General features: G+C 29.9%; 4 protein-coding genes across 4 annotated transcripts; 3 read left to right on the forward strand and 1 right to left on the reverse strand.

Moving 5' to 3' along the window:
* The first annotated feature begins 660 nt into the window (after positions 1-660).
* Positions 661-7543, forward strand: LOC143909041 (kelch-like protein 12). Its single transcript, XM_077426931.1, has 11 exons — positions 661-889; positions 3279-3440; positions 3525-3685; positions 3960-4162; positions 4238-4435; positions 4532-4693; positions 4811-4963; positions 5049-5209; positions 5842-6049; positions 6123-6303; positions 6827-7543. Exons 2-11 carry the CDS (start codon positions 3307-3309, stop codon positions 6940-6942), a joined length of 1677 nt encoding a protein of 558 aa, XP_077283057.1. The 5' UTR covers positions 661-889; positions 3279-3306; the 3' UTR covers positions 6943-7543.
* LOC143909040 (WD repeat, SAM and U-box domain-containing protein 1-like) lies at positions 7103-13642 on the forward strand. The gene is made up of 20 exons (XM_077426930.1): positions 7103-7211; positions 9468-9579; positions 9667-9781; positions 9877-9992; positions 10070-10156; positions 10230-10339; positions 10419-10526; positions 10595-10763; positions 10835-10989; positions 11072-11187; positions 11266-11417; positions 11497-11668; positions 11738-11883; positions 11963-12132; positions 12203-12336; positions 12401-12537; positions 12612-12759; positions 12836-13058; positions 13131-13340; positions 13415-13642. Exons 2-20 carry the CDS (start codon positions 9479-9481, stop codon positions 13522-13524), a joined length of 2679 nt encoding a protein of 892 aa, XP_077283056.1. The 5' UTR covers positions 7103-7211; positions 9468-9478; the 3' UTR covers positions 13525-13642.
* Argl (Argininosuccinate lyase) lies at positions 13388-15915 on the reverse strand. The gene is made up of 7 exons (XM_077426932.1): positions 15803-15915; positions 15103-15518; positions 14911-15011; positions 14572-14765; positions 14149-14492; positions 13875-14062; positions 13388-13811 (listed from the first exon to the last, which is right to left on the reverse strand). Exons 2-7 carry the CDS (start codon positions 15502-15504, stop codon positions 13664-13666), a joined length of 1377 nt encoding a protein of 458 aa, XP_077283058.1. The 5' UTR covers positions 15505-15518; positions 15803-15915; the 3' UTR covers positions 13388-13663.
* A 3201-nt stretch (positions 15916-19116) lies between these two features.
* Positions 19117-24053, forward strand: LOC143910042 (sorting nexin-29-like). The gene is made up of 11 exons (XM_077428389.1): positions 19117-19257; positions 19403-19569; positions 19643-19773; positions 19855-19996; positions 20078-20184; positions 20262-20967; positions 21045-21135; positions 21204-21380; positions 21463-21603; positions 21703-21830; positions 21900-24053. The coding sequence occupies exons 1-11, from the start codon at positions 19231-19233 to the stop codon at positions 21952-21954; spliced, it is 1872 nt and encodes a 623-aa protein (XP_077284515.1). The 5' UTR covers positions 19117-19230; the 3' UTR covers positions 21955-24053.
* The last annotated feature ends 209 nt before the right edge of the window (positions 24054-24262 follow it).

The following is a 24262-nucleotide window of genomic DNA, read 5'->3' on the forward strand; positions in this document are numbered from 1 at the left end:
GTTCTGAGAATTTCCGAGGTTTTTTCTGAATGGTGGATGTTGCAAAATCGGTGATGCAATACAACAAGATCCGCCAAAATTTTATATAGATCATGTTTCAAAATTGTTTTTCAATCATGTCGAAAAATCTCCGGTTAACCCTCTAGTTAATTAAGTACAATAATACATATTAAATAAATAAACATTACATATAAATTATTTCAATAACTAAATATTACTTTTTTATAAAAGTCAGGCGATGACTATTTACTATTAAATATTTACAAATATTGTATTTAAGTTTTTTTTATTTGTTTATTGTAGCACATTGGGGATTACCTGTAATGACACAATGATACAAACTTTAAAGAAATAAACAATGACAAATTAAAATTAGTAAGTCAACAGGTAAATTGAATTAGGAAAATAATTATTATTCTATGTGAGCTTTGAATTTATAGTTGAGAACTTAAAGAACAGCGACTGCATAGTAAGTTATTGAAATATTTGATTCATCATTTTTTGTATGTATACAAGTGTTTTTCACTTTTTGCTGTTTATCTTTAACGGCCTCATATGTATCATATGTATGTATGTAGATACAAATAATATTATTTACTGTAAAAGTCAAGGATATGAAATTGTTTTTCAAGCGATTTATTATTGACTAATTAACATAACAGTGCCACAATGTTTATCAGTGAGAATACTATGTGGAGTAAATATTCTGGATCACGATAATATTATATATGTAGTTCTCAATAGGGAATTTTTATAAGAGTGAGTTTACGTGTGAGAACTTGTATTGGAGCACTGTGAAACCATAAAGTACCTACTTGTGTATGTATATACATATGTATGTATACTATCCAGCCACAGAAGAAAGTGAACCTGAAGATTACAGTTCAAGGTCAGTCAATTGTAAACATGACTGGACTTTAATTAAACAGGAACTAGGTCAACCGGTCGACATTACATATGTACATTCATTGTAAATTAGTAGACCTAAAGATTTTGAGTATACATTAGGGATCCCAATCTAATATTCGAATATTCGAATTATTCGTCTGATTCATTCATTGATTGAGCCATTCGTTATTCGAATATTATTCGTGTATATATTTTTTTATAAAATAAATATACAAAATCAATATGAAAAGAGTGATGAAGAAGAAGCCGATGATTATGAAGAAAATTAAATATGTAATAGGGATAATTGTGATGAAAATGAAGATAATGAGGAAGATGAAATGTCTACATGTGAAGAAACGGATTTTTATTCATTAAATTAAATTTTTTTAAGAAAAAACACTTTTCGTTCGATAAAAACGAAATTTTAGAAAACATGAGAAAAATAATACGAATATTTAGGCCTAGTCCATAGTCCCGAAAATTTCGATGCGACAAACCGGTGAAATATACATTTTTAGAAGAAATCATAATGAAAAAAGAAAATAAATTTAAATTATTATTGGATGTAAAAACGAGGTGGAATTCAATGGTAACTATGATAAGACGATTTATTAAAGTTTACGAAAGTGTAAACATAGAACTAAAAGAATCTAATTTCAATACTGTTTCTAAGAATTAAATAGATATTTTGAAAATTTTAATTGATGTTCTTACTCCCGTTGAAACCGCAATCAAAGAATTAAACAAAAGTTTATAAATTTTTATCTTATATTTTTTGTGTGTATTTTAGTTTCATGTTTTTTTTTAATTTTCTTAAAATTATGTTTTATTAATTGTAATATATTACATATATAAATTTAATGTAATTTATGCTTAGTACATATCTAATTACCTTTTTTTAATTTTCGAATATATTCGAATATTTGTATAGCTTTTGATTTACTATTCGATATTCGAATAGTTGAAGTCGACGAATATTTGGGATCCATAGTATACATACATACATACATATACAAAAAAAATCTGTGAAAATTATATGCAGAGTTAGCTTTGTTTTCAACAACTTCAATCATGCAATGTACATATGCCTCTCTTACGTTTTTTTTTTTCATTTTCGGAAATATGTATGTATATTTTGATGAGCCAGAAAAATAATCATGGTAATGACAGAGTTCCTGTTTACCACTTCATGATTCATTGTCATTTACTACTATCCATTTATATTATTTTATGCAGGGGCTTCATTTCAGCTTTTCCCAAGGGAGCAAAATTTTTTTCCAGTAAGGAATTACTTTCTAGGGGGGGGGGGGGGGATGTAAAAATATGATTAAAAGAAATAGTTAAAATTCGTAAATTTTATTATAATAAAAAAATGAGTTTATATGAATTTTAACTATTTATTCTGCAGGTGTCCTGCAAGTGCGGATAGTATTCTTTGGTACATTATATGGACGTATTCATACTCCATTCGCGCATGCGTATTTACGCATTCATGCGCGTCCATATAGAATGTACCAAAGAATACTATCCGCACGCATGACACCTGCAGGATACGGGTCGTGCTGGATAGGCATGGAAAGACTTTAATATTGTATTCTCATAATCTATATAGTGATATTAAATAATAAAAAAAATCGGAAGTAGAATAGTTTTTTTATATAAAAATTTGAAAAATACGTCTCTAAGTTTATTTTCTAACTTCATCAAAATAAATTTCGAAATATAAAGATAAAAATACCAAGCAACATAAATTAAGTTGGTATTCTTAACATGCATGTGCATATATGTACATACATATGTACATATATATGAACGTGGGACATACATATATCTTGTTGAACTGCAGTGGGTATTCTACATATTGTTACTTCATCTTTTTCGTACAGGTACGTTCCACGAATATTGTAATTATGTTTGCTTAAATAAATTTAAATAACTAATTAAATAAATTAGTTTGCTTAAAGTATTAGGACTACATTTAATTTTAAAAGTTTTAGTAATTTTGCTTAATGTGTTTAACTAAAACATATAATTATTTTATAAATACCTACATACATTCAAAATTGTAAATGTTTGGTAAAAATTTAATTGTGCATATTAGTCGGAATATAATAAATTATTTTTTTAAATTAATTAAAGTACGAATAGGTTTTTTGTGAATTTTCAGGTAACGGAGAAATTCTTGCGAATAATATTATACATACATGTATGATGTACAGAAATATTATTTTTGTGATTTAACTCATAATTTCTTATAATACATTAAAAAAATTCTTATAATTATTTTTTGATTATTATATAATTCATATATATCTCTAGATTTCATTATTTAGACTTGTTTCTTATAAATCCAATTATCAACGATCAACAACAAAGTCTCTTTTCAGTTTGAAAATTTAAGGATTAAATTCCAACATGGCTATGTCACTAGAATTTCCTAAAGTATATGAGCACAATATAATTGATATTAATCATGCCAGATTAATAACAAATAAAATCATGAATGATTATGAAGTATCTGATTTAAATATTACCGTTACGGGTGAAAAGTATGTGATATCATTATTATTATAATATAATATATACTAATTATTAAGAAAAACAAAATATATTTTTCTTTGTACTATTTTCAGATTGCCAGCACATAAAGTTATACTAGCATCATTCAGTGAATACTTTTTAACCATGTTTACATGCGGGTTGAGGGAAACTACGGAAGAATATGCAGATTTGACTCAGACTGATGCAGACACAGTTAAAACAATCTTAAAATATATGTATAGCGGTATTCTAGGTATTCTTATTTGTATTTTTTGTTGAGTTTTGTTAAATTGAACTTAAACCAATATACATACATACATTTGTATCTATGTATATATATATATTACACATATTATACAAATGTATGTGTACATTTGTACACAATTTTCATGTAGGTATGAAAATAATTGACATATATATTAATTAGCCAAGACTATTAGCATTGAGTTTAATTTAATATTTTAACTTCAATGTGAATACAATAAAAAAGTAGCATTATTTTATTTAAAAATATATTTTATTTGTAGAAATTACCGAAGACACAGCGGAATCAATATTGAAAGCAGCTTACTTTTATCAAGCACACGATGTAGTATATGCGTGTAGTAGTTTTTTCGTTGAAAGATTATCATTTAGCAATTGTATTGGAATTATGATTACAGCTGATATGTATAATTTGACATGTCTTGAAAATCCATCTCTTAAATTTGTGAATCAACACTTTTTAAATGTGTGAAATAAATTAAACTCATACTTTTTTATTGATATTGATTTGCTTTAACTAATATCATTTATGTTTGTGTAGCTTTTCAATCAAGAAGAATTTTTAAGCTTAAATATAGATCAGTTATCAAAAATTTTAAGCTCTGACGATATTGCCGTAGAAGTGGAAGATCAAATATTCACATGTATAACTACATGGATAAACTTTAATGAAACTGAAAGAAAAGTTCATTTATTGAAATTGTTAAAATTGGTGAAACTACCTCTTGTATCAAAAGCGGTTACTATTTTTTTTTGTTTTATTATTTTATCACTTCAATACCACCTATATACACAATATAATGGAAAATTTATTAAAACATTTTTCTCATCACAGTATCTCAATAATCAATTACTTGAATATTGTCAATCATCTCGTGAATGTGTAACTTATGTGAAGCGGATAACTGAATCTCAATCAAGAAAACGTGAAATTCTAAGAGCAACTCCAAAATATCCCTTCGAAAAAATAGTTATTGTCGGTGACTTTGGACATGAGGTAATTCATCATGAATGTGATTCCACAATACATACCTTTTCCTTACAAAATAATATAAATATATACGTATGTATATGTACATATGTATGTATGTATGCTTGGATTAAAAATTTTCAGAATATGCACATTAGACAGTATGATCCGATTACTAATTCCTGGTCTAAGTGCATGGAATTAGATAACCGAAAACGTGGATTTGGAATGATATCTCTTAATGACGGTGGTTTGGTAGTTTTTGGTGGATTTGCAAACGATGAAGTTGATGATGTTGTAATGTATCATTTTTTACCGTTATGGTTCGACTGTGTATGATATTATTCATTTTTAAATTTCTGTGGTAATTGTTATTTTCCAGCTCGATTGTATCGATATGAAAACAAAAGCTATTTGTCAATGTAACCCTTTACCGGTAAAATGTCATGGTTTTGCAGTTGCTACAATTGGCAGTGGTCACGGACTTGAAATGTTTGTGGTCGGTGGAATGTATAAAAATAATTTCGTAAAAGTCCTTCAAAAGTAATTTTTTTTTTGTATTTTATATAATTATTACTTTTTTTTTTAAAGAATCAGTTATAAAATAACTATAAAGCGAAAATTTTATTTACATATTTAATTCATATTTTAGTCACAGTTCAATTGGATTTATATGTGCTATGTAGGTTTGGTGCAAGCGCTCGACAATCACCAGACAGACTGAACAACAGATAAACAGGATGGCAGCTATAAAAGCAATTCTCGTCTTCTCGAATGATAGATTGCACATCTGATGATGAGTAACCTTTCGATGTGCACAGATGCAATTATTAAAATGGTAATTATTAAAATTGAGTTGGATCTTTCTGGCGAGTTTAATAAGGCAAGATTCGATAAGTTCCGAATCTTGCCTTATTAAACTCGCCAGAAAGATCCAACTCAATTTTAATAATTACCATTTTAATAATTGCATCTGTGCACATCGAAAGGTTACTCGTCATCTGATGTGCAATCTATCATTCGAGAAGACGAGAATTGCGTTTAAAGCTGCCATCCAGTTTATCTGTCGTTCAGTCTGTCTGGTGATTGTCGAGCGCTTGCACCGCCCCGGTGCTATGTACATACATATATTACAATATACATATTTCAAAAACGAAATTTTCTTCACATTTTAGATGGCGTAATGGTTCAAATACGTGGTTTTCCGGGCCTTCATTGAAAATTAAACGAATAGACCATGGAATGGCAGCTTTGGGTAAAAAACTATACGTCGTTGGAGGATGGACAGGCACACATACTTTACAAAGTGTAGAAATGTATGACCCAATATCAGAAGATTGGACGGATTGCTGTCCCATAAACGAAAAGCGACGTGCTGTTGGAGTAAGTTTTTTATTTATTATGTATGTATCGATTTGTGATAAATGGAATATTACACTGGTTCATCAATACTCAGGTGGCAACTGTTGGTGAATATATATATGCCGTCGGTGGATTAGGCGAAGAAGGGCAAATATTGTCAACAGTCGAGAAATATGATCCTAAAAGTGATAGTTGGAGTTTTGTAAAAAGTATGCCAAGAGGACGTCAAGGCGTAAAAGTTGTTGGAATCTTTGAAACTCATATGATTGTTCTAGGTAAGTGTCGAGTTTGTATAATATACATATGTATGTATAGGTGTCAGTGGCGTAGCTACCGCGCCCGCAGGCCCCGCAATGCGGGGGGGCGCCGGGTCTTGGGGGGCGCCACAAAGCGGCGCGCCTTTTTCACTGATTTTTTTATTCATTCTGTAATTTCAAACACTCATCTCAGAGGTCACTCCCTAAGACTCCAAAAATAAAAAAAATTGATTAAATTGATCAGAGATTCCTTCTTTTCAAACAAAGTGATTTCAGTTTGGAATAGCCTTCATTTCCCAAAAAGGTTGGGGACCCCTGCTTTAAACAGATTATGCACTGCTTGTTGGTCGTCCAGATTAGACTATTAATGCACTTCGATATATAGGTATATATATGTACGTAAATTTGGAAAGTTATTTTGCTGTAAGGAAATAATATGAATATATGGGGGGGCGCTTGGAATTCACGCTACGCCACTAATAGGTGTATATCTGTTATATTTTGTATATGGTGTACATACATATGTATGCTTTTTTTCTAGGTGGATATGATAAATCACCAGAGGTCTTGAAATATTCAACTGAGACAGACGAATGGGAATACTTGGCACCCATTGAGGGTGCTTATGCCGATATTGGAGCAGTACGCATGATATAAGAAAGTTCTGAAATATTTCGCATTATAAATAATTTGTAAAATTATACAATTTTTTTGATTTTGAACATTCAAATACTCTACATTTTTTTAAATGAGCATTAATTAATAATTACATTTATAGTTTTGTACACGTTTTTATGTTGGTATTGTTACAATCTGTACGTTGTGTTATGTTACCATCTGATAATGAAATTCTAAGATAACAATTTATCTTTCACATGTTTTTGTAATTTTAATGATACACTCTAACTTTGTTGAACCACCATAAGGTATTGCATTATGATTTTTAAATATCTTTCAAACACAACATTAATCAAAACAGTACACCTATGCATTATAAGTTGTTAACACATGTTATGACTAGAATTTACACTGACAAGTATCAGCTAAATATGACGAATTTCCATGGTGAAAATTATTATGTTCTGAATATTGATTATTATGATTATTAATGTCTTATAAATTTGTAATTGTGTTTTATTGAATTAATAGCAATGGATATTGAGTATGTATTAAATAAATTTTAAGACATTAAATGTTTTTATACAATGTATCTTTACTACAAATATGTTTTAATAAAAATATACCAATGATACCTGTGAATAGTTTATCATTAAATTTTACTAAATTGTAGGATATATAGTTTTCATATTTCAGAATTTCTAATTAATTTATTGCAATTTCAAAGTCCAAGACCATGACCAGCAGTTATTCATAGAACCATATGTTTCGTGGGAAAATTTTCCCACAATTAATGTATATTTCTCACGATATACATACATACATATGTATAAAATAACTAGATTACTCTTACAATTTTGATCAAAAATGAAACTACATACATACTACATACATATACCTAATTTCAATTTCGACTAGCCAAATTCTTTAAGTTATATGTTTGTAAATATGTAACATACGTACATACATATGTGTTTGATACATCATATTTCTGTTTATATATGTACATTGTATATGGTATAGTTTTCTATCCATTTATAACCAGTAACACATGATCAATATTGTGTCGCTAAGCGTAATTCACCCCCATTGAAGGTCACACTTAAAACAACCCCGTTTATGTATTGATGACATGATTATCTACCGGGTTGTCATAAGTTTGGTAATTCTATTTTATTAATTCGAAGCTGCGTGATTTATACATATAATACTTTCAAAAACGTTTCTTGAAATGTATGCAAAACTAGCTGGCGTTGCCCAGGTGAATAAAAATTATAAAAAAACCTTCTACGATCTACATGTGTCATGTGATGCATAGTATCATTAAAGTGACCATACGTCCCGTTTTGAACGGGACCGTCTCGTTTTTAGGTAGCCTGTCCCGTTGTCCCCAAGCACAGCTTCGGGACGTCGAAATGTCCCGTTTTCAAAAAGAGAGCAACACATGGTAACAATTTAAAAAAAAAAGTTCAAAAAATCGGCTAGCTTGATACAGTGTGTATCTGCATACAGTGTGTATCGGTGCATATGGCACAAGAACAAATAAAATCTACAGCTACTGAGTTCTATAAGATAAGCAAAGAATATTCGGAACAGTGGACTTTGTTCTTTGAAGAATTAGTAATATTTGAATGGGTGGATTTAACCAAATTACCTACGTGGGAAGAAATTCAAGGTGTAATTGATATATTGATTCAAAAGGGATTTATTAACTGTAACCAAGATACAAAAGTATTTGATGAATATTCACCTGTTCTTTTCTTTTCTCCATCAACATTCCTGTTCTTTTTATTAATAAACTAGCTGAACCCGGCATGCGTTGCAATGCCACAATAACGCATGCAATTCCCGTTCCCATTCTCGTTCCCGTTCCCTTTCCCGTTCTCGTTCCCGTTCCCATTTTTCGGAACAACGCTGGCAGCGCATACTCTGGTCGCGACGCGAAAACATTTGAAATTATAGCGAATGACACTTATTCCCGTTTTTTCCCGTTTTTTTTTCACAGTAATCTTCCCGGACATGTATACAACAAATCCTGAAAGTTCCATCGTAATCGCTTCAGTGGCTTAGGAGCCTATTCGAGACACACACAGACATTAATTTTTATATAATAAAAACTATGGAAAAATACGCGTTTTCTTGAATACACATACTATTACGTAAAAATTTGTAGATGTCCCGTTTTGAGGACAAAAATAAATGGTCACATTAAGTATCATACATATTCCGTCCGAAAACTGTCTACAGTTTACATACGAAAATTCTGATTTTCACAACGGTTAAACAAACATTCAAACATTAATTTTTATATGAAAATTCTATTCGATTTTATTACCTACATACATAGATGTACATATTAATAAACTAAAAACCACAAGTAATTTTTGTAATCAGCGTGTACCCAAAAGCAACAATCGTCCAAATACATATACATACGTGGTACATTTCAATTCTACTTTATTAAGAGTCCAGCTGCGACGCTGTCAACATTGTCATAACATAATCGTACTATCATATCGATTTTTAAACACTAACTAGCATTAGCAATGTGCATTATTATCTAGGCTGCAATAAAATGGAGGGACAAGTGGACCTTTTACAAACACTTAAAAATCACACTAGTGATATTACATCTTGCGATTTTGCTGCCGGATGTTCACTCGCTTCTGGATCTATGTATGTAGACTGCATCGCCTATATAATTACATAATTTTGATCTCAATACGAGGCGAGAAAAATAATTCTAAGTTTTATTCTTAATAGGGATAAGACTGTTAGGATTTGGGAATGGAAACCAGGACTGGGCTATGTTGAGATGTCATTTTCACCACTGTGTGAACATAAATATGGCGTCACTTATGTTTCATTTTCTCCACAGGCTAGTACTACTTCCAATGATCATCTTTAGAATTTTAAATATTATTAATTAATATATATATTAACATAATATATGTATGTATGTGTAATTTCCAGGGAACAATGCTAGCTTCATGTAGCCGTGATGGAAGTACTATTTTATGGAACACACGAAACGGTACACAAATTCATAAATTTCCTCAGGTCAATGGCGATTCAGTTAGGATTTGCAAGTATAAAATTCTGTATTCTTTTTTGTAATTTATAACTAAGTTTAAAATAATTTATTTTTATTAACATCTGCTTTTAGATTCTCAGCGGATAGCTATAATTTAGCGACTGCAGGCGATAATGGAATTGTTTGTATATGGAATTTGATTCACAGAACTCTTTTAAGGTTTGATTTTTTTTATTCATTTGGTTTTATTTAAGTATTTTTAAGTTAATGTATGTAATACTTGCCATTTAAGGACTATTCAACATCATGAGGATACAGTGCAAAGTTTGTCGTACACATTTGATTCAATGTACTTTGTTACCGCTTGCACTCAAGGAGTATTAAAACTTTATTCAGTTGAAGGTAAAAATGTTTTCTTAAATTTGCCGATTCATAAGATGTATATAATTTCATAATGATTACAAATTTTACATTTTATTAGATATTCGTGACACAACTATTGAAGATCCTATGCCATTGTTATCATTAGATGATGCACATGATCTTGGAGTATTATGCTGTGATTTTTGCAATGTTTTTAAATCAGATGGTAAATAATTTGTTTTCTTAATTTAATTTTTCAATGGTATAATAATGAATACACTTTATGACATTTAGAAAGATCATCCTGTACTATATATACATTAGCGACGGGTGGAAATGATCATTGTTTGCGACAGTGGAATGTTTACTGTTACCCTGCACAGAAAGAGATTAATTCTTCAGCAAAAATTGACACGTCATTCATTATTAAAGAGGCTCATTCAAGTGCAATAACATGTATAAGGTATTTTTTTAATTAAGAAAAAATAATAAACAAATAAAAATCTAGATATTACCAGTAAATGTATCTTTCAGATATAATCAACAAGGCAATATGCTTTGTAGTACATCAATCGATAAAACTATTAGGTTTTGGAATTTGGAAGGCATTTGTACACAGTTTTTGGATGCACACAATAGATATGTTAATTGTGTAGCATTTTCTAGAGATGGTTTAATTTTTTGTTCTGGTGATTATGATATGAATGATTAAAATATATAATAAAATTAATAAATGTCATAGATATACATATGTACATGTAATAATTTTAGGATCAAATGATAAAGTATTGAAAATTTGGGATCTGACTGGCGGAACATTAAACGTTGATACAGAAATTGCAAAACCATGCACAGTTCTAAGCCATTTTGGTTGTGGAGATCTGAAAGTGAGAATTATTATTCAATATTTATAGAAATTTATAATATTAGATATGTATAACAAAAAGTCTATACAAATTTTGAAGGGTATATCAAGCATTCAAGAAGACAATATTTTAATGAAAAATAATCCTGTTGAAAATGAAGTGATGTTAAAACAAGTTTTGGAAAATCTTCATTTTGCTAGTATAAATGCAATAGAATTTAATTCCGAAGGCTTTATTGCCACGGGTAGTGGGTAAGGATTTTTTTTTTGTTTTTTTTTTATAAACCAATTTAATTTTATTAATCTTTTGATTTTATTTTCTTAACTAAAGGGATAAAAGTGTCTGTTTAGTCAAAGCAACATCTGAAGATATATTTACAGAATGTGAAAATTCTCCACTGAGATGTCATCACTATCAAATAAACGGAATTACTTTTCTATCACCCACATTATTAGCTTCATGTTCCTTAGATGGCAATATTGCCATGTGGATGATTGATCAAGTATTTCAACATACAGCATATATTTTTAAAATAATTATTTTAAAACATTTACCGTAATATAAATTTTAGATAAACTCCCGTCCACTTCACATGTTAACAAGGTCATATGCTGGAGTAAAATGTGTACGATCAAATGGTAATTTTTTAGCAGCTGCTTATGATGATGGAAGTACTGCTTTGTGGGGTTCGGATCCCATAAAAACAACTCCGATAATGTGCTCATAATTCTATAAAAGCTACATAGAAAATATTTAAATGTAAATTGCCGTTTTAGAACGATTGTAAAATTTTCAGCGTATATCCAGAACATGCAGAGGCGGCTACTAGTTGTGCATTTTCATCAGACAGTAAATTAGTATGCTCTGCATCACACAATGGTGATTTTAGACTTTATCAAATATTCGAGAAATACGAATATTGCGAAACTGAACCTGTTTATGTTCAAGATAATGCTCACGATTTAGGTAAATAATACAATCTAATTGAAAGTCAATAGATTATTTCACGGCATGATCATTTATTTTTGTTTTGAAGGTATACAGAGTGTAGATTTTTCTCCTAGAAATGATGATATTCCAATACAATATCCAGAAGGTATGATATGTCATTTATTAGCTACATGTGGAAACGATTCTTATGCTAGAATATGGAAAATTATTATACCAAAGGTAAATTTATAATGTTTTACAATGAAATATTACAGTGTTTTTATAGCAGTTTTTATTATTTCAGGAAGATGATTTACATCACAGAGTAACATGTACAGAGTGGAGAATGTTTTCTGGACATGGAAGTAGCCTTACATCAATCAGATTTCCACCTAACCGGGGGGATCTCGTCGGCACAACGTCTACTGATATGCAAGCTAGGTATTCCCTCACAAATTTCGTTACATTATATTATATATTTTTGATATTCATTTTATGAAATTTAAATGTTTTAGAATTTGGTCAGTATATTCTGGTCAATGTCTTCACGTATTAGAACACAGTGCATTAGTTGCATGCTGCTCATTTAGCTATAATGGAAATTATTTTGCTACGGGCTGTTTAGATGGAAAGCTTTTTATTTGGAAACTACCATCTCAATTAGTATGTTTAGACAGTATTATAAATTAAATGTTTAAAATTGATATACAGTTTATAAACTTTAATTTTAATTCTGCAGATTTATGATTCAGATGTTACTAAATTCATAGTTTGGAATGCGAAAAATGTAACAGAGTGGACATCTGATGATATTGAACAATGGTTGAAGGAAATATCACTAGGAAAACCAGATAATATGAGCGTTACTCAACAGTTAATAGTTAAAGTACATATTAACAATTTGACAGGGAAACAACTTGTCGGACTTACTGATGAACAGATCTTTAATATATTTAATATTGGTAATATTTCACAAATAAATATAGTGTACCGAGTGATATTATTTGGTAAAATAAATTATATTTTATTTATAGCTTCATGTAATGATAATGAAATTGTGAAAAACTTTATGAGCGAACTTCAGTGGCTTCGACGTACTTTACTACCAATAAATTTGCCTCATGTTGATATACCACATCAATTTCTTTGTCCCATAACTCACGATATGATGAAAGATCCCGTAAAGTGTTCTGATGGATTTACATATGAGCGTCGTGCTATTAATGAATGGTTTCTAAGTGGAGGTTAGGGTGTTTATTACATTTTTGAAAGTAATAAAAAATATTTACGTAAAATCATATATTTATATTTATTTCAGGTAAATTTGTTTCTCCAATGACCAATCAAGCTTTATATAATAGTGAAATAACTCCTAATAGAGAGTTGAAAAAAGAAATACGAAAATTTTTATATAAAGATGTTCAGTAAATTGTAATATTAATAATAAATTGTAAATTGTACTTGTAATATTTATATTAAAAAATAATGTATATGTTCATTGAATTGTTTTCACCACACATTTTCACGTATGTACATACATATGTATAAAAATATACAAAAATCTATTTTATTCTTTTATTTCTGATTGTAACCATTTTTTCAACAAATCTATTTGCTCCATTACAGAACTATATGCTGTTCCACCAGAAGTTTCAAGTTCTTCTACTGCGGCTTCAAAGTTCCAAACCTCAGATAGATCGTCGCCTAACAGATCACTGTAATTTTACAACATAATTATTCCCTTTTCCAAACTGCTGTGGATATCAATAAAATATTACCATATATTAAGACGATCTTCCTCAGAAAGAAGATCAATGGAGGTGTTTTTTTCTTCAGCTATTGCAAATGCACGACCGGCCACATGATGAGCTTGACGGAATGGAAGTCCTCTTTTCACCAACCAATATGTCAATCTTGTTGTAAGTTGTCCAACATTTAATGCAGCAAAACAACGCTTAGCATCTATCTTTATTCAGAGTTTAGAGTTTAAAATTTTATTTATATGCTAAAATTTTGGAATTATTATCGGTATGATACAGATTTGTTACTCACAATAAGCGTTTGCACGGTGCCAATGAGAACTTCAAGAGTTTTCGACATTAAATCAAACGATTCGAAAAGCATTTTTTTGTCAATTTGTAAATCTTTATTATAGGTTGAAGGAAGCGATTTTAATGTAGCCAAAAATCCTGTGCTATTGCCAATAAACTGGGCAGCTGCACTTCTGCACAACTCCAAACCATCTGGATTCCGCTTTTGTGGAAGCAAACTACTTCCCGTAGAAAATTGCTGGCTTACACTTACAAATCCAAATTCATCAGTGTTAAATATTATCAGGTCTTCTGAAAGTCGACTTAAATGCGTTCCACACAAAGAACACCAAAACAAAAATTCAGCTAAAAAATTAATCCACTACAATTTTGCAAAAGTGAAATATACATAAGTACGATACGTTGGGACTTCTATTATATTTACCGATAAAGTCCCTGTTGCCTACAGCATTCATACTGTTCATCGTAATGTCTAAAAATCCAAGCTCTTTTGCCATTGCTCGCCGATCAATCGGGAAAGGATTTCCAGCTAAAGCCCCACTTCCCAGTGGTAGCACTGCCGTTCTTTTCAGGAAAACTTTTAACAAGTCCGCATCGTCTCGAAGATACCAGGCATGGCTTTCGAAAAATAATGTTTTCGGTATATGCAAATTCACTTATTATATAATATAAACAACACCTTGTATATAGCATTAAGCTGATCACATTACATAGATGCTTAATTTCATTGTTATAAATTTTTTAATTAAGAAGCGATATATACCTAAGAATGAAGTGACTCCAACGAACAGGTTGTGCTCGTTTTAAATGTGTATAGCCTGGCATCAATACATCAATATTTTTTTCAGATGAATCAATCATAACCTGAATTTTTTAATATAAAAAATCAACATGAAAATTTATACTTAATATACATACATACATACATATACATATATAATATTTAAAAATATACTTCAATTAGACCCGCTGTGAGATTTAATAATTGTGGAATATTGTTAAGCATCCATAATCTAACATCGGTTGCAACTTGGTCGTTTCGACTGCGTCCTGTATGTAGTCGATCTGCCGCTTCACCTATTAACTCGCGTAGTCTTCTTTCGTTAACTGAATGAATATCTTCATCTTTAGGACAAATTAGAATTGTGCCGTTTTCCCACTCACTCTTCACCTCTTGTAATCCATCAATGATAAGTTTGTAATCATCGCCGTTGATGACATCTGCCATCATCAATGCTTTAGCATATATTTTACTAGCATCAATATCTTCCTTAAACATTCTCTTATCGATGTTGATAGAAGCATTTATTTCAGCTAAAGATGAAGCTGTGTCTTGATTAAAACATCCTCCCCACATTTTTAAAAAACTCACTATAATACAAAAATATAATTTTAAAATGTACAACCAACACAGGAAATAAGTCGAAATTATAATTTGAACATATGTATGTATATACATACACGTTCTGTATATAAAATATTTATCATTAATCTTATCAAATTGTAGGTCAAAAGTTAGCTCTTGTAAAACATAACAAATAATTGCTTTGGGCTATTAAAAAGATTTTTAAAATGTTCAATTTCATTGGAACTCATGGAAACTTGTTACCAAATTATAATTTATTTATATACATTTTTTATAATCAATCCATTACCTTCACTTCTATGGTTGATATTCACCAAACAATATACATATGTAGTACTAACTACAATATGATAAATATGTGGGTATTTATAGCATTTGATATCACATTTCAACCAACTTAATAATAATAGAGATTAGGGTTGCCACTATGGTTTTGACCTGGAGTCTCTGGGTTTCAGCTAGCCGTTCCCGGACTTCGTATTTGAGTACTATTTCTCCGGGTGTTGTAAATAAAATAAATTATAAAAATAAATAAAAGTGAAACTTATAAAAACCTTGGGAAAAGTTAAAGGTTTCTTGGATTTTTGACTCGATCCTGATATTTTTAAAATATTTATATTTCGTTTCAATTTTTTTAATGAAATAAAACACTCCCAGAAACATTCCCTTGATGGGACGCAAGTCCACCTATGGGAATCCGAAATTCACGTTTTTCACTCCGGCATAATGCACAAGGTTCTATGGTGAATTCTGCATGCTTATTACATTCATCGGTAAATCCATTTTTTGTCATCTTGCAAAATAAATTGTTTTGGATCTAGCTGCTGACGAAGGATTGAAGATAGTTTTCAAAATCATGACATCACTAGCTTCTATTTGGATACATGTCAAAGCAGAATAATCTGAACTTGCTGAAATTGCCTTGAAAGTTATCTTCCCATTTCTTTCAACTTACCTCTGTAAAATTAGTTTTTCCTCCATGAGCATTATTAAGACGAAATACAGAAACAATATGGGTATTAGGTCCCCTTTACGTGTAGCACTATCAACAATCGAACCACGAATTGATAAACTTGTAACAGTGGCGTAACTACCGCGCCTGCAGACCCTGCAATGCAGGGCGCCTTTTTGGCTGATTTTTTTAATTTCTTTATGATAAATTTTTTAAAAATCTCTTATTTTTCAACCTATTTGCATCTCGTTTTATTTTATGCAGTAATTTATGTTTAATTATCTCTTACTCATGTGCATATGTATGTATGTATAAATACTTTTGTAGTGTTAAAACAATAAAACAAAATTAAAGAGGCGTGAAAACCAATAAAATTTTACAGCTGAATTGAAGATTTATTTTTTTCCAAAGTACTATTTTTTTTAATAACAAAGCCTCTAGTTACTAAGACTAGCCTTTCATCCTCAGTCATTTCCGGTGAAGTGGTCTATTCATTTATGAGGTTCCTTCTTCAAAAAAAATATCCAACTGACCGAGGACATTACAAATGAGCCGACAGAAAATAGCACCAATCTGATGAAATTCATATTGAATAACGATACTTGCCAACCTGATCTTGTATTTTTTCCTCGAGACCTCGTTGAAAAAAGATACTTTTCCAAAAAATATTTTAAGTGGACCAACCAGTCTGGGATTTAGATACATAGAACGTGGCTAGGATATTTAATAAAACTGAATAGAAAGTACTGTGAACCGTGTTGGCTTGTTGCTGACAAAAAAAAAATCAATATTATAATTCTTCTTGGGTTAAAGGGATACAAGACTGGAGAGGACTTTAAAAAAATTGTAATTCTTGAAAAATCTCAAGTACACACTAAATCCTGTTTTACGTACGATTATTGGATAAATTCAGAGACAATTTAAGAATATATTTCGTCAGAATTGCAGTCTTTTTACTGGTTCGCCAAACTGAAAATTTTGGGAAGCACATTCAATGATATAAGATATATAAGATTTTAAAATCATAATCTTAATCTCAGATAATGCAAGAATTAATTTCATACAAGACCAATTACCATTTTTTCCCAAGTTCTAAGACTCTGTATTTGTATGTTAAATAAATTTAAAAAGTTTGAGGAATTTTATTCAATATAAGCTGTTGCTTAGCTTTTACTTATAGGCTATTTGAACTAATACAACATATAATATTAAAACCAATTGATGGTAGACTAAAATATTGCTATCAGTTAATAGGATTATTATTTATTTATTTATAAACCCACTGGCCATCGACTGGCAAATATTAATTACAGAATATTCATAGTGGTATGTACACTCGTAAGGAAAACATTAAAGTCGATAGCCATGCAATATTTATTAGCTACTTCGATTAAAATAATACACTAACGGTAACTTTTATTGATGGCTGTTGATGAATCCAACCCCCCATAACTGTCTTTATTTGTAGTTCCTTCAAGCTCGCTTTAACTTTACAGATACCAATGCAGAACTTACATTCGTTTTAGCTGTCCTTTTTTGTCTGAAAAAAGCGATCTATTCAAATAAGCTATCGTATTTACAACATATAACTACACTTTTTTGAAGGTCGCTATTGTTATAGGTCTTCCACTTTTTAATTTTTAATTAATATGAGTGTATACTGTAAATCAATTTAAATTAGTTTATATAACAACATGAATGCGTTAATATTATTACAATAAATCGTGTGTAATTAGAATTTTATAGGAATATATGACATCCAAATAGTGTGTAAATAATTTACCAATCAAGAATAGCCCACCAATTCTCTATTGATATATGCAGGTGAGTGTATACTAATTACGTTCGTTACAATGTACATATGTGTATGTATTTTAAATTTATTTCAAGATATTTGTGTTCCGGAGTAAATTTACGACGTAAAAATGTTATTTAAAATATCAAAAAAATGTTTTTTTGAACCATATTTCTGGAAAAGGCGGCACTTTGAACTTTTCCTAATGCAGGCACTTGTCTCATTACTTCACTGTTTTTGGGAATTTTTTAAATGACTGAAAAACCCGTAACAAACCAGAAAAAACTGTAAAATTACATTTATCATTTAATATGATTAGTTATAGTGACGCCCTGAAGTATATATGTAATGTCACTATTGTAGTAAATTATGGGGCGTATGAAGTGAAACGACGGAATTGTTAAGGCACGACTGTTTAATGTGATGGGTGGGAAGGAAGTAAAGTAGCAACAGACCAACGTGGCCGAGTTGGTCCCAACTCGCAGGATGGTGACCGAAACTCGACCATATCGTAGAGCCGCCACAAAATACATAAATAAACGTACATTGATAAGAGATATATTTTTTAAATATATAGATTCATAATTTACGATACGCAGGTAGCTTTTTATGTGCACATTTCATTCAAATGATTTTTTTAACTATGTATTCGAATAAAATATTTTTAATTTGCATTTTTACTATTTACAAAAATAAAAAAAAATGTTTTGGCAAAATTTACGCTTTTCTAAAGGTATTTTGGCTTTCTTCGAGTAGAATTATTAATTTTAACTTTTAAATAGTTCCCTATTACTTCTCCCCTAAAATTTTGAATAATTTTCTTTTATAGAATAATCATGGTCATGGTTTGTGCGCTGAAGATCAACAATGTAAACCAAACAACGATGTGTCAAACGTCAATGTCATTAGAATGCTACTTTGTTATATTTATTCAATTTAATTGGTGTTTCAATTTAACAATTCTTCCAATATGGAAATAGAGCATTTGAAAACTATTGTGAGTGTGCAAAAATTATCTTAATTTTTAAAACATCTTAACCCCATTTGGGAAATTTTTTGTGACATTAAAAAAATTTTGTGTTTGATTCGCAATTCACCATTTGTATCCTTCTTATTCATTAAATAGTAATAACATTTTCCAGGGACAAAAGCTAATTTCGGCGGTAGTTCCAGGACCACCAAATCCATGCAACATTGTCGATGCTCAAACTGATGGTTTTGCTCGTTTAAAAGCATTAGAAAACGCTGTGTCACAATGTCAAACTATTTTTGGTGGAAAAACTATATTAGCCACAGACGAAAATATACAGTTATTGCTTTTTACATGTTTTGCCATTAAAGTGTCAATTTTTTGTATTATCTTAATATGAGTAAATTTTCAGTGTTGTGGATATGTGTAATCAATGGGTGAATGTATTTTCACATGGATTAAAAATACCTGTTTCCACCTATCAACCGTTACAGAACATTATTACTGCTGGTCTTAATTTCGCATTTAATTTAAATTTATTCGGTTTGTAACTTTGTGATTGCTTATAATTGAAATATTGATTTATATAATAACTCGTGAAATGTTGCAATTTTTATCCTTCAGATGTATCATTGTGGGATTATGCACGAGTTCACCTTACCAGACACGAAGAGGAAAGATTCAAACTACTTAAAAATATCAACACGCCAATCGGACACTTCAGAGCCTTTTTACGTTCCGCTCTTAACGAAAGATCTTTAGACAGGTTTTATATAATTTATGTTCAAACACTAATGTTTTCTATATATCTAAATTGTACTATTTTAAAATGTACTTGGAATTACAGATATTTACGCAGTTGGATCAATAATATTTTAATAACTGAATATTATGAAGATTGGGCTATAATCAAAAATCCTGAAGTGTCAACTCGACTTTCAGATTTGGCTGCTGGTAATGTAGTGTTTAATTTTTTATTTCTAAACATAATGAAATATTTGTATATTTTTAAGTCGCAATTGTTTTTTTAGGATTGACATCAATATTATTTGCAATGCCTATTGATAAAAGTGAATTAAATGAACCAATATCTCTCATTATTCAAACTAATACTACTGCTGAGCCAGTGATTGCAATAAGTGCACCAATTGCTAAAAATACCAACAAAAAAACACTTCGGCAGGTGATATCATTTGACAGTGTTGAAGAACGTCGATTGAGTGATTTGATTCCTCCCATTAACATCACTCACCCGTACATTAATGATAATGTTTGGAATAGTGCTCCACCCACATGTGAAAATTCACCAAATCCCACACAATCTATGAGTGGATCGTCTGTTTCAAATAATGAAATTAAAGATGTATTTTTTCGAGAGGATTCGATTGACTTTTCTGAACAAAATTTAAAAGATTCTCCAAGGGAAATTTTATCAAGATTAACTGAAAAAGCAAAAGACATTTTCTCGATGAAAAAACAATATGATTCGATATCGCATCATGGCTCGGATCTTTCTAGTACTAGTGGTGACAAAAAATTGTCAGAGAGTGACCTAGAAGAGGGGATTCTTCAGAGTAGAATTTCTCGATTAGAGCTAGCTTTTCCGGGAGAAGAACTATTAGAAATCAATGAAGGTTCTATGGAAGATTCTTTTTCGAAACAAAGAAACCAACATTTTCCTGCTGAACATGTAGATAAAATTTGTCAAATGGAACAAAAAATTACTAGTCTAACAAGGTACACTAATACTTTAATGTTCTTTTAAAAATAATATTTACTTAATTTGATGTTATAATTATTTTTTTTAATTTAAGTGAAAACGAGAGATTGAAAGAACAACTCAAGTTGAATAAAGATGATTTAGGTAGTGAAGAAATCAAGCAATATGAAACGAAACTCGTTCAAGTAAGTAAATCATATTTAATTACATATTGGTAAACTATTTTTATCACATTTATTCTAAATCTGTTCAGGTAGCTCAAATGCATGCCGAGCTAATGGAATTTAATAATTTACTTCAACAACAATTGAAAGTGCAAAATGTAGCGGCTCATTCAGGATATGCAGGATTCGTATCTAATCACATTAACATTTTGATTCCTTCAACTTACTTCGTTTCAAAAGGCTCTAAATCATTTCACGTATATCAGGTTGGAAAAATCGAAATATCGATTATTAATTCTATTAAGATTGTTGCATTTATAATCATGATGTAATTTTTATTCCCGACAGGTGTTTCTTAAAATACGATCGGAAGAATGGAATGTATATCGCAGATATTCTGAATTTAGAAAATTCTATTATGATCTGAAAAACACCCACCCGAACGTATCTTCGTTTAAATTCCCACCAAAGAAAATTCTCGGCAAAAAAGTATTATCTTTATAAATTTATTTACATATATGTATATGAAGTATCGATAAATTAAGAGTTATTATTGAATTCAAATATCCATCTGTTATTTCTTTATAGGAAGCATGGCTTGTGGAACAAAGAAGAAGTCAACTCCAGGCGTGGTTAAAACACATATTGGATACACTTCCTCAAGTGCAACAGTGTACCAAACGAGCTGAACTCGTTTCTCTTTTACCGTTTTTTGGGTAGGTATATTTTTATTTTTCATTGATACAAAATGAATAAATCATTTACTTGCTGTTTTCATTTTTCAGAGAAGCTGGCTACTCTGAAAATTCGGGAACTCTTAGACCAATTGTATCCACTTAAATTAGTTTTAATATAAATATCAATATTATTATGTTTACATTTACATATATGTGTAGTTATAATATGACTTTAAATTTTAATTATGTATTTATTTATCAAGTATAAGTGATGTTCTCAAATTCTTAATTTCAGATTATGCATTTTTTTTATATATATAACTCGGTGGCGGAACTTGATATTAGCCGACAATGCACTTCATAGCTCTTAATTTCTCAAATATCTTAATATTGTTTTAAAAATATATTATTTCACAGCTTGAATTCACCTCCTGTAAAGTAAAAAAAAACATATTTCTCCAGATTCTTAAAATGCAATCATTGAATTAGTTACAAAGTGAAAACAGATGTACATATATTTAATACTTGTTAAATACTACTTATCATTAAGACTTTTTTTCATGTTTCACTTTTGATCGATGAGTACAAGCTATCTTTGAAAAAAATATCTAAAGGAAGTCTCAATTTCCTGTGACGCTGTTAATTTTAACTGAAATATTTGGATAGGATACTAAAAATATTAAGCACCGCCACCAATGGTTTAAAGTTATGTTCACATGAGCAGTATTTTCTGTCAGTTTTTGAATAATAGTGCTATCATTGACGTCAGCAGTGCTTTTTAAATAGAAAATTGGCAGACAATAAAGTGATTGAAAGTACTGCTTACCTATGTTTGTCAGCTGTTGCAGGCAAAATATTTTAATGCATTTTATTTAGAAAAAAAACAACTTTCTATTCAGAGTTATTGTCATGGGATTAAAAGCCGACACCCATAAATGATTACCATGTTTGTAATATATTGCATCATTTTCTTTTTAATGTTTTTAAATTCACAAGAACTAGCGAGTAGTATTACAAAAATTATATTTTAAATATGTCAATATTTACTCATTTAATAATTAAAGCATTAGATACAAAAAATTGAAAAGTAGTTGAATCAAAATACGATTAATCTATCGATGAGTTTAATTTTGCAAGAATCGTGATGATCCGACTTGTTTATAATTAAAAATTTGAGGTGTCCGATATTTTTCGTATAAACCAGGGCTGTAGAGTCGGAGTTGCAGTCGTAGTATTTCAAGCGGAGTTGCGAGTCGTAAAAAATCAACCGACTCAGACTCCTTTTTACAAACCTCTATATGTTTCACTTACGATTACAATTCAAAAAAAATTTTGCCTCTTATACGATCGTTTTTACAAACTTTTTATTATTTTCTTTAATAGCATTGCGGTATGTGTCAATAATATTGAAGTAAATCCACCAATAAGCTGAAATTTAATAATTTCCTATTGAAAATCATGAATTTAAATTACAATGAATGAAATTACTGAATTGCACGTTTTGTGGCCAAAACTGATTGTTCTAACCTACATCTCAAATTTTGTTTTTATTCTCATTTTTTTTATTAAATTCATTTGTTTGTGCATGAAATTCATACACATAAAATATGAATGTAATTACTTTTCATTTGACTATTTCATTACCAATAATTCAATAAATTAGGCTACATGTAAATTTTTTAAATTCCCTTAATTTTTTATATTTTGAAAATCACTTATTTTTATCACTAATAATTTTATACGTTAGCATGTAAAGTCGATCTTACTAAATCGTTCAAGTCAGAGTCGAAGCATGAGTTTAAGTCAGAGTCAGTAAATTTTTAAGCGACTCCATAGCCCTGGTATAAACCATCTTGAATTATCGACCAACTTCTTTTCAATATTTTTTTAATACATTTATTCGTATTTGCATACATGTATTTGTACATTTTTCAAACAATGTCTATGGTTTATCCAGATCATATACGAAGCCGAAAGAAAATGATTCACCATCTACTACATATATTTCCATTTGAAAAACAATATCACAACTTCAACTATATCCCATATTGTATTATGTGCATTCTACTTATGACCAATTTTATTTTATTTTATTTGTGATAGGTGTGTTACCATTGTGAATTATTAATATAATAAATTTACTACTAATTATTCTAATCATAATATTGTAAACTTCTTAATTAATGTTATATAGACCATTCCCCAAAACACAAATTGTACTGTATATTTAATAATAAATACATAGTATTATATTTCTCGACCAATACGAGTCTTTTAATGTACCAACACTTCCAAACGTTCCAAATCAAAATGCAGTGTTAATAAATTGAATGACGACTGAGGCGTTAATGAAACACACAAGATGATGTTGCAGAATAAAATTTATTAATTAAATAACAGCAAATGCGTGGTAAGGTGTCGCGAGTGATGGAATGATAGTCGCCGAGTATGATTCAAGTCAAACTCAACAA

This window comes from Arctopsyche grandis, chromosome 3, assembly GCF_051622035.1.
Source record: "Arctopsyche grandis isolate Sample6627 chromosome 3, ASM5162203v2, whole genome shotgun sequence".
NCBI classification, from domain to species: domain Eukaryota; kingdom Metazoa; phylum Arthropoda; class Insecta; order Trichoptera; family Hydropsychidae; genus Arctopsyche; species Arctopsyche grandis.